The sequence below is a fragment of the Tinamus guttatus genome, unplaced genomic scaffold (genome assembly GCF_059628265.1).
Source record: "Tinamus guttatus ecotype Peru unplaced genomic scaffold, ASM5962826v1 Tinamus_guttatus_pri_ptg000035l, whole genome shotgun sequence".
In the NCBI taxonomy this organism is placed as follows: domain Eukaryota; kingdom Metazoa; phylum Chordata; class Aves; order Tinamiformes; family Tinamidae; genus Tinamus; species Tinamus guttatus.
Window position 1 is genome coordinate 7,313,538 of NW_028288569.1, and position 15,978 is coordinate 7,329,515.

Genomic DNA, 15,978 nt, shown 5'->3' on the forward strand with positions numbered 1-15,978 from the left:
TGGCCCTGCCATGAGCAGAGGCTTGGAGCAGGTAACTTCCAAAGGTCCCTTCCAACTTAAATTGCTGTATAATTTTATCTTTCGGATAGTTTCTTGTCAACTTGTCAACGCAGCCCTTTTGCTCATGTGCTGGCTGAGGGATTTTTGTACATTTTCTGTACATTAATGCAAATAACAAAGAAAAATGGGAGAAAGGAGTGATCCTGATGAACCAAACTGTTAGATGAATTGTTTATCCCCACGTAGAAATGCTATGGTTTTTCTACTGAAAACAACTCTTAAGACTTTTCTCTGAAGCACACCATTTATTTCACTTGGAAATTAATCAAAGCCAAACTGCAGGAATGATTGTTTTGATCAAAGTAATTACAGTTCAACTTCCAGGCAGTTATCTGAGCAGTGAGACCTGTAATACTCCACTTAACTTGTCACATAGGTATCTTGTTTTTTCAGGTTTCTTTTCAAAGGTGCCTCTTCCAGGTTCATAGGAACACTCAGGACTCCGTTCTTTGGGATCTTCTCTACTTTTCTTTTACACTGAAAACTACACTTAAACAAGAAAATGTTTCAGTATTTTTTTAGTATCATTTTATTACTATTAGCTTGGAGATTTTCTGGCCCCTCAAAACTGAAAAAAAAAATCAAGACTTCCAAACATCTGATACAATATCATTTTGACTTTGTGGAGTGTTTCTGCTAGCTCATCTACAAAATAGGTAGTTCTTATTTCTGTGTCCCTGTAGGTGTACATTTCCTCTCAATCTAGTGGTTTGTTTAAGGGCAGTTAAGTTCAGAGAGCATATCGCTTGTGGCCAGGAAACTTTGCAACATTAATTTCTATAGAAGCCTTCAAAAAAGAGTCAAAATATGTCTAAACACAGCTCTCATGCATGTTTGTGTTGGCAGCAATTGGAAGGTAATAAAGGAAAATATTAAGAATACAGTTCTGCTGTATTAGTCAGAGATGTGCCAAATAGCTTTGGGGCAACTGAGGTAGCGCTTAAAACAGGGGATGTGTCCCACCACTCTGCTGGTAAGGATTTTTAGTTAGAAAAAATGTTGATAGTAAATAAAAAGCCTGCACTTATAAAACTTCCTTTGAGGCTCTGGTACTTTGCCTGGTTAAGTAGTTTGGTGAATTCAGCTACACTTTTCTCCTTTTTGCATACACGAAAGAGTGGTCTCTTTTGAATTAGATTGTGTCCCACGGCAAAGTAATTTCCAGCCATGCTTTCTCTGGAGGAATATAACTAACAGGAAATGTAATAAAATACCTTGTAAAGAAAAGGTGAAATGTGCAGGATATATGCATTTACCAAACTGTATTTATAATGTGTGATAGATGGTTTCCTTCAAAGGCTTTTTTTTTCATGTATCTTGCAAAAGGTAGGAAGTAAAAAAGGAATATTGCTATAATTCTACTCAAAGGCACCACAGCAAGTAAGTCTTCATACCTTTAGTGCATAAGGATGTTAGAATCCTTCAGTAGAGGTATAGATAAATTCATAATTATCTGCTTATGCTATTATTACCATTATCTACTATTGCCTAATTAGTATTGTCTAATATTGAATTTAGCACTGAAAATGTGCTATCCACACTCAAGAAAAAGTCTACTGCAAAGAGCTTGGCTTCCGTTAACAGCAAGGGTCGAGGTGAAAACTGCAGTGAAAGTGGCAGTACTATTACAATAGGAAGGAAAAGATTACCGAAAAAAATCTGCTTTTTTGTGCACTCTTTATTGCAAAATATGTACTATACTACTCTTAATGTCAAGGTTCATGGGTAATTAGTTCCCATTTCCCTTGGCCCTTCTTTGAACCTGGCTAGGAGAAAGGCTCTCTAGGCAAGCTCATCATTATCTTTTGAGCAAAATGTTCCCTTCTGTTAAATCTAGTTTTCTTCACTAGTTAGGGTCACCGTGCTATTCAAGCACACTCTGTGCAGAGAAACTTGGTAGACATGGGCCTGCCCAATGCAGGGAGCATCTCCCCCAGCAATTAATCCAAAGCTGTGGCGCTGCACTAAGCTGTTCCAGCCAACGGTAATACGATGAAAATCTCTCTTTGCCTATTTTCAGTTCTCAATTCTTACATTTTCTCCTTTTGCATGATTTGAAAAAAATGAAGGCACCACTGTGTCTGCCAAAGCTCCATGTGGAATACTGTTTTTCTATGGTGGAAAAATCTGTCCTGCGCAGTAATTACTGTGAGGCAAGTCCATTTAATCTGCCCAAGGACTTTTAGTGTCTTACACTGTTCAAGAGGATTTAGGAGGCCTGATCTCTCCCAAGTTTTAAGAATGACTTTCCTAGGTTAGAGGTGTGAGAGATGTTAGCTTGCTGCATAGATTGAGTTCCTGGCGTCTTAGGGGCATATATACAAAGCTGGAATATAGACTGGAGTTTCTCATGGGCAGTTGCTTGTGAATATCAAGTCTGGCTAAGAGGTAGACATGGGATAATCATTACATAGCTTTCCCAGTTTCTTTTAGTAACTTTGCCCTACATAACTTCCAATCAGCTTTTTCCCTCCCTTGTGGCTTATGTTGAAGAGGATAAGATTGCAGCAAGTATTTAATCTTCCTCCCGTACCAATTTTATTTTTGTTTTTCAGATTGTCCACTCAACATACCACAAGGGAGGCTTTATATGGTTTTCTATGAAGAAAGGCACACCATGTCTTTAGTACTCAGTTAGATCTGTAATCTCTATCACTCCATAAGATTGGCCTAATTTTTCACTTGTCTCCCAATTTTCAGTCGACTAGTTTTCCTTTGGCCCCAAAACTGGCTCCTGCTTGTTCTTGTGCTCCTGCAGCCACTGCTGTTTTTTCTGGTTTGAATCTGTCAGAGGAAAGGAGCCTGTGGTGTTTGGTACATGTGAAAAGATCAACCACAACATCAATAATTCATTATTTCATTTATTTAATGGCTCCTGCAATAATGTAATATGAGTGGCTTAAAACTCCAAGTAGACTTTTTAAAGACCAAAACAAACTAGTGTTTCACTTACTTAGAAATATCCATGATTTACCCAAAATATATCTGTTCAGAATACTGATGTATTGAAATAATAAGTATTTCCCACAATTTCTAGGATTTTCTTTTCTTGTTTAAGGCGCTTGCTTGTTTAAGGAATTTTGAAGTTGAAAATTGTCTCATGAATGCCCTGGATGGTACTGCATGATGAGGAGTCCACTGAGGCTGTTCAAGTTTTGCAAGAAACAATGAGCAGCAATCCAAAGTTTGGGTTAAATTATTCTGTCTCCTGTAGGATCTTGCAAGAGGAGTATGCAAATTTCTGAGCATGCAAAGAGTCCTTTCCAAGCATGCAAAGAGTTCTTTCCAAGCATGCAAAGAGTGATATGTTTTTGCTTCAGAAAATTGCTTTTTGGGAAGAGCCTCATGGTACACTCATGATCTACTGAGAGGGTCACTAATAAGTGATCCTTCAGGAATCAACAGCTGGATGTTTAATTACCCTTTTCTGGGAATTTCATTTCATATTATTTTTTAGGCCTATAGTCCTTTGATTTGCTCCAGATCTCTCTAGAGGATGAAGAAGCACCCTATATCTTTGAGAGATATGCATGCGCCAGAGCATGTGAAAAACCTTCATCTTTTTTATGCCATGTAGTTGGTCTGTATATGATAGCTTGTTGCTTATATCTCATGGGGAAGGTATGGAGAGGATGCTATTGGCAGGGAGTTGGATGTTTGTGTTCTTGTGAATGAAAAAATTGCAAGTAAATAGCACCATGCTTGACTCAGTTTCTCCTTATCAGGCTGTTTCTGACTTGAACTTTACCAGAACTGAAATTGTGTGTGAGAGGAGACAGACTTACACCAGTGGTGCATTAAAATAAACATTAACAGCATGTGTGCAAAGATTTGTCAAAGTGAATGAGAAATTACATGTTTAGAGAGACAGCATACACTCAGGAAAAAGAATATCCCATTTTTTTCAGAGCAACAAACAAGGCCTTTAGGCTCTTTTCTAAGAGGCCAGGAGCACCAGAGGGAGTGCTGGCAGTTGCTTGCTCCAGACCCTATAAGAACGTTTAGTTTGCAAAATTTTCATTTTCTATTTTATTCCTCAGTTATGAGTTCCACGTGAAACCTAGAAATCCTCTGGGAGAAGGCCCGAGCAGCAATGTGGTGGCGTTCAATACCGAATCAGGTAAGAACGTCCAAAGGTTCGTCCATCATTTAGAAATAAATCATTGGTGATGTGCTCAGCCACTAGGGAATTAACATTTTGTAGCTTCAAATTAAACAGACAATGTGGTCCTATGGATGGGATCCTAAAACTGGATTTAAATAATTTGTCTGTGCCACTGGTTTCCTACATTCCCTCAGTTTCTATAGAGGTTTTCTTGTACAAGATAAAAAGTAGCATTTCTGGAGAGGTCATGAATATGGTTTACATGTGACTGACTTGCTGGTCCGTGCAGTAAAAGAGTTTTGTTCACATATTTTTGCTCACTAGCATCAGCTGTAAACTGCTTTTTTTTGTTACAGTTCTGTTGTATCTGATTTTGTGTACTATTTTTAATCCGTTTGTCTGAGGTATATGAAAGCAGTGAGACATTAGATAGTACTTAGCATAGTTGGGCTCTTTTGCTTCATGGAGCATCTTCTGGTTTGTGTTTTTACTATCTTCAGCTTGGCTTTTTATTATTGAGCCAGTTATGGCAATGCCTGGGAGATGAGCCCGAGATCAGGGTGCTTTTGCATGAGGATATAACCAGACTGGCCAAACTGCAGGAGAAAATAAAAAGATGGAACACAGAAAGATCAATGTCTGATCTTTGCTCTGAAGAAACTAACTTTACGCTTAAAGAAGGCTGAGTCATTTAGGAGTTAGTATTGCTGGCACTTCTCTGTCTGTGAAACTCACCTGCCTGAAAAAAAGTTCTGAGGAACAAACAGTTCTTCTTGGGGCTGACATGTTTATATGCACTTCTGTCCACCTTGTCAAAAAGACTACTGTGCAATAGGTGTGTTGTTCAACTGAAATTCATGCTTGAGAAATAGTAGTTCAGAAATATTGGAGTCCTGGGATGCCCTTTTTCATCATGTTGTCTCTCTTGTGAAACTGTTAGGGAGGAATGTACAAGGCTGGCTTGGGCACAGGTTGATTCCCAAGTTGTACCTGACTCAGAGGTGAGGGTCAGAGAGTGCCTTTGCTTCCCCTATTCCAGTGCCCAGGGAGGAGGACAGTAGCGTTGTTGGCTCTGTACAAGCAGGATATATGTATTTTTTGAGTAGATCTGCATATTGCTCAATAGTACTCCAGCACCTTATAAAGCACAATATGGGTTCAGCCTCTTTAAAGGGACATTCTCAGGTTGCACTTCTAGCCAGGTATCGTCATAGTCCTTACATAGCGCCCAGTCACGGATGAATCAGAGCTTTGGCTGTGCAGAGAATTAGCCAGGGAGGAGTTCAGACTATGCCTGGCATTTTTGAAAACCATGAATATACTCTTTGTAACTTAAGATTGTTAAACCTGAAAAATATGTTTATGCCAAATGTAATGTTCATGCTTACTCTCTGTCTCCTATTTTGTTTGGATAAATTAAGCAGTTGGTTTTGTTTTTCCTTTAATTGCACACACCCATTTGTCACTGGGGGGTTTTCATAGCAAAGTTTTGTGCTGCAAGTATTACAGAAGAGTCCTTTTTATTATTAAAAATTTTTGAAATTGAAATAGAAAAAAGAAAGCTGTAGAACTGTTATTTTACTGGCAGGTTTTATACTCTTGATATTACTAAAAGCTAATTTGAGTGGTATTGTCTCAGAAGTAACATTTTTAAAAGGCCAGTGATGCAGTAGTTTCACACAGTGGCACAGAAAGTTTATTTATTTACTTTAATACAAAAAAAAATAGCAGTGAATTTTGCTTCCAAAACTTTGTTTTGCAGATTATAGCTTATGTCAACTACAGAAAATCATACTAGGAAAAGCATCGTAATGCTTTTCCACTGAAATATCAGGGAAGTTTAATTTGCACTATCTGATTGAATGTTTGTTTTCTTTCCTCAGCGGACCCAAGAGTGAGCGAGCCAATTTCAAGTAAGCTTTTTATGCCAAGTATGGTGTATTCTGATCAGGATTTTTTTCGGAAGTGAGATAGCACAATTTTTTGAGGGGTGTTGCTGTACTGTGCCAATTAAATGAGCTATGGGACAGAGCAGCATTCACTCATGATTTCACTCCTTCCATCTATATCATAAGGAATTCTCGCCAGGCTAAATGTTTACCTGAGCACAACACAGTCAAGTGAGGTGGTGCTCAAGTGGCTTCAAACCAAAGTACACAGATGAGGACAACCCTTGTGATGTGTCAGCCTGGTCATTAAATGAAAATAAAGCATTGTAAAATGAATGAGCTGCTTTGCACTTTTGCAAATGAGTTAACAGAGCACAATGCAGAGGTTGCTATTTATCTGCCAGGGTACTTTCCAAAAGTTGTCTGCGTCCAAAGGGTTGACCCAGCTCTGCTTTAGGCCACTTTTTAAGATTCTTGATGTGTTTGGTGGGAATATACTCCAAGGCACATTCTGCTCCATCAGGGTTTTAATTGTGTTTATTTTAGTGTTTTTGTCGTACAGCATTCCATATGCCATATTGTACTTATGCCTCTCTTGCTCTCCTGCAGTGGGAAAGGATGCCATCTGGACTGAAATCCCATTCAATTCGGACACCTATTCAGAATGCAAAGGGAAGCAATACGTAAAGAGGACTTGGTATAAGAAGTTTGTAGGTGTGCAGCTGTGTAATTCATTGAGATATCAGATATACCTCAGCGACTCACTCACAGGTAAGTGGCATTCAAGTTGTCCACATTGTCCATCCCTCAAGATATGGGTCCAGAACTAACAAGTTTAACAAGATTGGCTCTGTTGAAACATGATCGGGGATGTTTAATCTATTCCATAAAAAGATTAATCTGCCTGTGCTCAGTAATCTGAACGTAGTTGATGCCCGATTTTCCAAGACTCACAAGTTACTTCTCCACAGTCATCATGTGTTTTACAGCACCTATTAGTAATCAGGGGATCATACAGAATACTCATAAAGACCAGATCTCTGCCAGGGAATGGTCTGTGTTGTGAAGGTGCCAATCTTGAATTCAGAAAGTGGTCTGGGATAGTTCTTAATGCAGGATTAGGGCCTAATTTTAGCCCATGATTAGAGCTCACTCATTCCCACCCCATTGGGTACACTTCTGCTTAAGTCATTATTGTATAATGCAAACATATAGCCTCTCCTCTAATGAACAGATTTTACTCACCCGCAGAGCTCGGGCCCTCGCGGGAGCAGGGCTCAGCAGTCTCCGTGTGTGGGAGCCGGGTTGGAAAGCCAAAAGAGCAGAGTGCACCGGGCAGCCTGTGCCAATGTAACCAGGAGCCGCCTGGCCTTGCCCCCGCCACCGCTCCCCCGTGAGCAGACAACGAGGGAAGCCCTGGCGTTAACAGCGAGCGCGGTCCCGCCTCGTAAATAGTGTCTTGGCAGATGTGTGAATAAGAGAGGCCGTTTTGAACAGAGGTATCATTCATTCACCCCATGCTGCACTGCCCCACGGCGATCAAGTGACAAGAACTGGCAACGAGGTAGAGCGTATCACCAAACCAGTAGAGGAAATAGCTGTGCTAATCTAGCAGGACTAGACTGCAGCCCTAAATCAAGCGTATTAACACCACACTGAAAGCTACTTCGGTCTCAGAGTAAGAGTTTCACATATCAGCAGCCCATTTTCCTATTTTTATTAGATTGTTTTTGTTCTTGCTGGAAGACTGGAGATTTAACTTGGCTGAGGAAAGATGATGGTAGCCACATTGCATTCCCTTCACTTGCTGAGCCTGCTTCTTGCACTCAAACCGCTGAAACCACTGCAGGCCACTTGTCACAATATTAGAAGGAATTTAAATGTTTATGTAAATGTAAACCCTTCCATGTTTTTCACCACTCTTTGCTAAGTGGGGCTGACATGACTCGGACCTCTCCAGTAGAGCAGGCAGGTCTCCAATTTACACCAACTCTTGTTCTGATGTCTCATCGCACCCCTGAGGCTGGTGGAAGTATTAGTCTGGTTTTTTAGCACGTATTTACACTGCTGTTGTTGCAGAACTCGGTGTGCAAAACTGCATCTAATTTGCTTAAGAACCATCCATAATGATAGAACATTGTTGAATGTTCCCTCATTGCAAAAATTAAGTATTATATTTATGCTAGAATTACTACTGACAGAAAGAAAAGGTGAATCTAGTCATTTGTTACCTGAAAGGTTTTTCAAGTATGTTTCTTATTATGGAAGTAATTGGACAATGGGAATTGAGTAGATAATCCCTGAGGACACTGCTAATTTATGTGTGGCAAGTGCTTGAGTTAGGCATATTTTATGTCAAGAGTGTATGGGTATCTGAAAGTGCCTGCTCTTTTGTTAGTCGTAAAAATGCCTTTTTTTATTCGGCCGCTAGTGAAGAAAACCTGATTGACGTTGCACATGTCAGTACTGTTCTATAAAACAGCATCTCCTGCTGACCTCATTTAACAGTCCTCCAGAGCTCCAGATCAGGCCACCAAAAAGAAGTATTTATTGAGGGGAGGAAAAAAAAAAAATATAAGACCTTCAACAGCCATGGAAAAAAAAGAAAGAAAAGGCATGCAGTTTTGGGCAGCTTGAATGTGCTTAATTTCCGACCAAAAATTTACCAAGAGAAACTCCCTCTGATTAGTTCTTCTTTGGAAAAAATACATCTACAGCCAAGACAACACAGTAATAAATAATTTTCTGAAGCATGTGCATGAAATTCTGCTCTGAGATCATCAGCTAGAGGTGAGAAATTTTGGCAAAGTGTTAAGCAGATCAGAAAAATGTAGGAAAAAGATGAACTGTTGGTGAGCTGCTACAGTGCCAGTAGAACTTCAGAAAGCAGCACTAAAAGCCACCTCATCGTCTCTCAGATGGCCTGACTGGCACAGATTCAAGGCTACCAGAGTCCCAACATCTAACTGGATTTTCTGCTTAGTTTATATCTGAGGACTGAGCATATTTCTAAAAGCTATCACCATTTCTTTCAACTTCACATTTAGAAGCAGCAAAAGGTCTGTGAGGGCAACTTTGTTTTGCGAAGATTTTTTTGTCTCTCATTCTAGAGGGAGAGCGATTTACTTCTACATCTCTGGTTAGGTTGTCCCCAAATAACCAGAAGTTTAACAGATCGAGACCAGGTGCTGCGAAGGGTGATCAGAAAAAGCAGTTAACTGATCTGAAAATGTTTCCTGCCAAGGCCGAGGAAGAATAGACGGAGTGCTTTCCTCCATCTCCTTGACTGAATTATACTGAGGTCTTGTGAACCAAATCAGTAAAAAAATCGCTGTCTCACTCTCTCACTGAAAGCCTTGTTATTAACTGGGTAAGGACAGCCTGCAGTGTCAGCACACACTGCATGTGGTACTGGGGACCTACAGGCCAGTCAGCCTCACCTCCATCCCTGGAAAAGTGATAGCACAGCTCATCCTGGCTGTTGTTGCTACGCAAGTGGCGGACAAGAAGTAGTAGCATGGCTTCACCAGGTAGTAGCATGGATTCACCATTCAATCATGCTTGACTAACCTGATAGCCTTCTGTGATGGAATGACCGGCTGGGTAGATCAGGGGAGAGCTGTGGATGTCGTCTATCTCAGCTTGAGCAAGGCTTTTGACACTGTCCCTCATAGCATGCTCCTGGGCAAGCTCCGCAAGTGTGGGTTAGATGAGTGGACGCTGAGGTGGATTGAGAACTGGCTGGATGGCAGAGCTCAGAGGGTGGTGATCAGCGGTGCAGAGTCTAGTTGGAGGCCTGTAGCTAGTGGTGTCCCCCAGGGGTCAGTCCTCGGTCCAGTCCTGTTCAATTTATTCATGAATGACCTGGATGAAGGCACAGAGTGCTCCCTCAGCAAGTTTGCTGATGATACCAAACTGGGAGGAGTAGCCGATACCCCAGAGGGCTGCGCTGCCATCCAGAGGGACCTGGACAGACTGGACAACTGGGCGGTGAAAAACCTCACGCAATTCAACAAGGCCAAGTGCAAGGTCCTGCACCTGGGGAGGAATAAACCCAGACACCAGTACAGGCTGGGGACCGACCTTCTGGAGAGCAGCTCTGCAGAGAGGGACCTGGGTGTCATGGTGGACGACAAGTTGACCATGAGCCAAGAAGGCCAATGGGATCCTGGGGTGCATTAAGAAGAGCGTCTCCAGCAGGTCGAGGGAGGTGATCCTGCCCCTCTACTCAGCCCTGGTGAGGCCACATCTGGAGTATTGTGTCCAGTTCTGGGCTCCACAGTACAAGAGGGATGTGGAGCTGCTGGAGAGAGTCCAGCGCAGAGCCACAAGGATGATCAGGGGCCTGGAACATCTGCCCTATGAGGAGAGGCTGAGGGAGCTGGGCCTGTTCAGCCGGGAGAAGAGAAGGCTGAGAGGGGACCTGAGCAGTGTCTATAAATAGTTTAAAGGAGGGAGTGAGGAGGATGGGGGCAGCCTCTTTTCAGTGGTGGCCAGAGACAGGACAAGAGGAAACAGCCAGAAACTGAAGCATCAAAATTTCCATAGGCACTTAAGGAAAAAAATTGACAGTGAGGGTGACAGAGCACTGGAACAGGCTGCCCAGAGAGGTTGTGGAGTCTCCTTCTCTGGAGATCTTCAAAACCCGCTTGGACGCAGTCCTGTGCCACGTGCTCTAGGTGACCCTGCGTGTGCAGGGGGGTTGGGCTAGGTGATTTCTAAAGGTCCTTTCCAACCTTAAGCATTCTATGATTCTATGACCCTTCCTTCCACTTAGTTGCAGTCAAGTGTCCTGTTAGCAATCCTGTAAATAAACATGGGCACACTGGAGCTGGGGCACAGACCTTACGAGGAGCAGCTGATGGCCCTGGGATTATTTAGTATGGAGAAGAGGAAGCTCAGGGGAGATCTTATTACTCTCTACATCTACCTGAAAGGAGGTTGTAGTGAGGTTAGTGCCAAACTCTTAATAATTACCAATAGGACAAGAGGGAATGGCCTCACTTTGCACCAGGGGAGGTTCAGGTTAGACATTAGGAAGAATTTCTACACAAAAAGAGTGGTGAAGCACTGGAACAGGCTGCCCAGGAAAGCAGTGAAGTCCCCATCCCTGGCAGTGTTCTAGAAACGTGTAGAGGAGGCACTTCGGGACATGGTTTAGCAAGCATGGTGAGGATGGGTTTACAGTGGGACTCGATGATCTTGAAGGTCTTTTCAAACCATAATGATTCTACGATTCTATTCTATACTAATCTCTGGACAGGCAGCTACTCAACCTCGGTGGGGTATTTATTAGCTAAAGGATATCACTTGCCCACGTTGTGAAAAGATGGTGCTGTATAAAGCAGGCTTTGTCCACACTATGAGATGGTATATAAACCCAACTTTGAAGACACTCTGGACTTTGTGACAGGAGCTCAAACCTGGCGACCAAAGGCATTTCAGTAAAAAAAATCACCAGCAAACCTTATTCCTTTTTGTTATGATCAGAATGAGGTTCTAATCAGAACAGGATTTCACTTTTAGTGTTTGAAATACAAGGAGAGGAGGGGGGGAAAAAAAAATTAAGGCATTAGATTTTGGCCAGCAGAAGATTGCAGCAGTTGTCCTCTGTGAGCGCTGTGCTTGGGAGGTATGGCCATGATGTTTGAATCACAGCTATTGCTGCTGAGACAAAAGGGATCTCAGCTTCATACGGATTTTCAACTTCTTTGCTTTTTCTTTTCTTTCAGGACAATTTTATAATATCGGAGACCAGAGGGGCCATGGAGAAGATCACTGCCAATTTGTAGACTCTTTCTTAGATGGAAGGACAGGACAGCAAGACGATCTGCCAGTCAAAGATGGTAATTCTTGTCTCTGTGGTGAACCATTGCCATTCCTTTGCTTCCCTAGTGGGTCACCTGACGGTGAATTCAGGGTGTTTTGCCAGGCCCAGCAATGGAGTGAGACTATTGAGCTTACAGTCAGAGCCGAGAGTTGAGACGGTTTTGAAGATGAGCAAGGGCACGTTAAGAGAAGGCTATAATTCAAGTTCAGTTAGGTAATAACCACCCCTTTTCTTTTATAAAACCAAAGAAAGAAATGAGTGGTGGGCGTTTGTGTGAAAATAGTGTAAGTAAGAGATTATAATCAAGTGCCTAAATATTTTACCAGTTTTTCAGAATGCAAAATAAGTCAATGAGCTGCCCAGTGGTCATGATGTGGTGGTTTTTCCCGAGGGCTTTAACTTTCCCTTTGCCAGTTAGTGTTGCCCATTTGCAAGCATACCATGTTTGCAGAGAGGATTGTCCAAATCCAGTTTGGCATTGCCACAGCAGCAGACAATTCGGCTATTTCAGATTCACTTTGTAACATCTGAATACCCAAAAGCTTTTTATCTAAAAAAAGACATCCACCCAGCTTACAAACATTGCAAAACAAATTTGATTTTGCCGAGTGGGTTTAACTGACTATTCATGAACAACTGTAATCTCAACGTACATTAAAAAAATGTATTTCTAGCAAATGGCCTGAGCAGGGAAAGGAAGTGACCAAGTAAGTGCTCAGTGCTGCTTTAGTTTCTCCCTAGCTGTAGCAAGTGGCCGAGGTGTGTTCAAACTAGAATTAACTCTGCATGTGCTTCATCTGGAACACAAAGATCAGGTTGGACACCTGCTCTCTTCAAACATTGTTTGAAGTGGAAGTACTGTCCTACAGAATGACAGATTTAAAGCAGTATTTAATACGAGGATGGGGAGATTGTGCGAAATATCCCCAACTAGCAAGCTTTGTTGGAAGGTTACTGCACTCACTCATATTGTTTAATCCGAACACTGCACTGGAATGGAGGCTATCAGTGATTCCTACTGATAGAAGAAAAGAACCCAGCCAGGCCATCCCCCTCTGTCCTGGTCTGCGATCTGTGGTAATCCCAAGTACTTCCCCTTTTTCATGTTAGGATTTGGTGGAAAAATTCCCGTTGTTTTACAGTGATGATCATAGCATATTCCTAGCTTAACGAGGCAGCAAACTCATTTATAGCAGATGACTCAGTAACTAGTGTATCCTTGAATTGAATTGCACACAAGTCGCAGAAGTGAAAGGAGGGTCCTTAAGGGTTCATGCAAACAAAACTTTCTTCTGTATTCTAGGCTTCTTCAGGGCAGTTCGCCAAGAACCTGTCAAATTTGGAAAAATAGGTGGCGAGACTCACATTAACTATGTTCTCTGGTACGAGTGTGGCACATCAATACCCGGGAAATGGTAGAGCTGATGGGAACTTGGCAAAGAAAGAGGTCCATCACTATCCCCCGCTTCCGACTGCCCAAAGTGAGCTCAAAGGTGAAGATGTTTATGGTATGCCTGTCATTTAAAGAATTTTGCTAATGTGTAATGGTTTATACAAATCTAATGACAATACTGCATTAATTGTTTAATAGCATAGGCTGCTTACTGTAGTTATCCAGTTTTACAAATTTGTTTTTTAGGTTAAAACAAACAGGTTAAGGACATGGTGTAGGATAATGTATAGGGTAGCTGGCTCCCTATTCTTGAGGTATGGTCTATATGGTATTTTAAAAGATACGGTGTGTATATTATTTATCACAGTGTTGTAATAATTGTTTAAGGCACAGTTATGGCAAAGTTGATCATGGAATGCAATGATGTGTGTTAGTTTTAAATATTCACTGTTTTTTGTTATAATGTAAAGTGCTGTAAGCTAGCTGTTCCCAGTCATAAATTATAGAAGTCCCTTAATCATTTAATATCCCACAACCAGTAACATGAAGAGCTTTCTCCTTAGACATACAAATAGTTCATTCTTCTGCCCATAGCGCAGGCAGGTTTATTGTATGTGCACCTTTAAACAATCAAGTTATTGCATTTGTGTTTGTTTTCAAATGCAAGCTTCAACTCTGGCAGAACAGGAGGAGCAGCCTATTGTAAGAAGCTAGGAACATTCTGCCCGCTTAGCCTGGCAGGGTTTTGGTTGGCTTGTCTGTTTTTCTGCAATTAAAACAAGAAGGCATATATGTACGTGGAAAAAAAAATGCAACTGGCCTCCACTGCCACAACTTTTCATTAAAGGGTACTGTTTTCAGAGGCTTAGCCTTAATACTTTAAATGCCAAATGTGTGTGTATATATATATATTTATATATATATATATATAGTGGGGGAGGATTTGGAAAGCTCTACAAAATGTAGAAGAGTCCTCTGTACTTAAAACTAAGCTAATAATAATAGCACAATTTGTTTTTATGAAACAAACAAACAAAAATGTGGCTTGTTGTTTGGGGGGAAAAGGAAAAAATAGTGTCAAATGAATGTTTGAAAATGCTTTTTATTTTGATTAAAATCTCTTCCAAAGCTACTTGTTGTATTGCTTGAACATTTATGAACTAAATAAAGAGATGTAGGTTTTTCTTTTTTAAAAAAGGTGTTATTCATTACACTATTAATGTATTAAAATATGGACAGGAACACTAAGATATATATAGTAGAAATAATCATTTATAGAAAATGCCTTTAAAGTACATTGCAGGTACACTGTACTACTACTAATAAAATATTTTTTAATCAACCAAATGTTTTTCTTAGTGTTGTACATCAAAACAAAAAAATAGCTGCTGTGGTAACTGCTGTTCCAGAAGCAGTTTCTTTTGGAAGGGGCAGGTGCTGAACTTTTTGATGAACACCTGATATGTTAGGTCTGACAAGATACTAAACAGCACTAAGGACATGGCAATCCTTACTAGACATACCTGCATCTGATGCAAGCACAATATTAAGGGTGCTTAAATTCAGAAATACTTCCATTCCTTTTATTTCTTAGTTTATGAGAATTCAAGAAGCTTGCCCCAGTTCTTTTTGTTTTATTCCCTACTCTTAGTTTATTACGTTCCTAGAATCCATAAAATGGAAAATATTAACTAGAATGTTTGCCCTTTCCTGTTATATGGCCTATTGAATTTGTTACAGCTCTTGATTGTTTTTTCTTGGCTCTAAGCAAGTCACTGGAATTGCACTCCAAGCTTCTCTGGGTGGCGAAGCAGCTGTGGTCAGTTGTTCCTTTCTGGGAGTTTTTTTTTTCTCTAGCCTAGTTATTGGGCTCAATCTTTCAAGTCAAAACTGATTCTTCTCCCTCCATTGTTCAGCTTGCATAGTTAAGGAGCCCAATATTTTATGCATTAGTTCTTACTCTTTGGTAAGAGTTACTTGGCAACTCACAACAGCTGGCACTGCATGGCTGCCTGCTGTGCCCTCTGCACAAATGCAGCCTGCACTCACAAAATTTCCCCATTTACCTGAACAAAGTAGGTGATCAGACCTAGAAGGCACTTTCCTTTGAGTACTGATACCTGTGTACCCACACCATGCAGCTCGTCCCCTTCTTAATATAAGTTTTCTTGTTCTGCATTACCTAAATTTTGAAATCAAAAGCAGGCAGATCAGATATTCAGGATTTTTATTAGCTTTCCATGTGAGCATTACAATTTATAATACATCATATCTACTTTCAACTCCAGAATGATTCTAATTTAGTACATCATGTTATTAGTAAAAACAAGCCTGGTAAGCGGGCTAAACTTCCGACTAGGATTTTAATATCCTTCAAACAAGGCCAGCTAGAATGTCAATCACTTCACAGACATTTAGGTAGTGTTTCCCAAAACAAAAAAAAAAGGAAAAAAAAAAAGGAAAAAAAAAAAAAAGAGAACCCAACCCCAAATTAAACTAGGAAGCAGATACAATTTAAAGCAATAACGATTCATTTGGTCACCCCACCCCCCACAGTAGAATTTAATTACCAGCTACAGTTACAAAGGATGTGGTGCCTCATCATGGTTCGGGAGCCTCAGTTAAAAACCCTGGAGTCAGTGGGGACGGGCGGGTCCGCGAGAGCCGCTGCCCGCGCCGCCGGGCGGCAGCGCCCGCCGCA

General features: G+C 41.1%; 1 protein-coding gene across 1 annotated transcript in view; it reads left to right on the forward strand.

Moving 5' to 3' along the window:
• Positions 1-13,309, forward strand: part of ABI3BP (ABI family member 3 binding protein) — a 151,382-nt gene extending 138,073 nt beyond the window's left edge. The window contains exons 58-62 of the mRNA XM_088534315.1: positions 4,101-4,180; positions 6,049-6,078; positions 6,664-6,825; positions 11,787-11,900; positions 13,188-13,309. Of these exons, the coding sequence (XP_088390441.1) occupies positions 4,101-4,180; positions 6,049-6,078; positions 6,664-6,825; positions 11,787-11,900; positions 13,188-13,303 (502 nt within the window). The 3' untranslated portion in view covers positions 13,304-13,309. The remainder of the gene's footprint in view (positions 1-4,100; positions 4,181-6,048; positions 6,079-6,663; positions 6,826-11,786; positions 11,901-13,187) is intronic.
• The last annotated feature ends 2,669 nt before the right edge of the window (positions 13,310-15,978 follow it).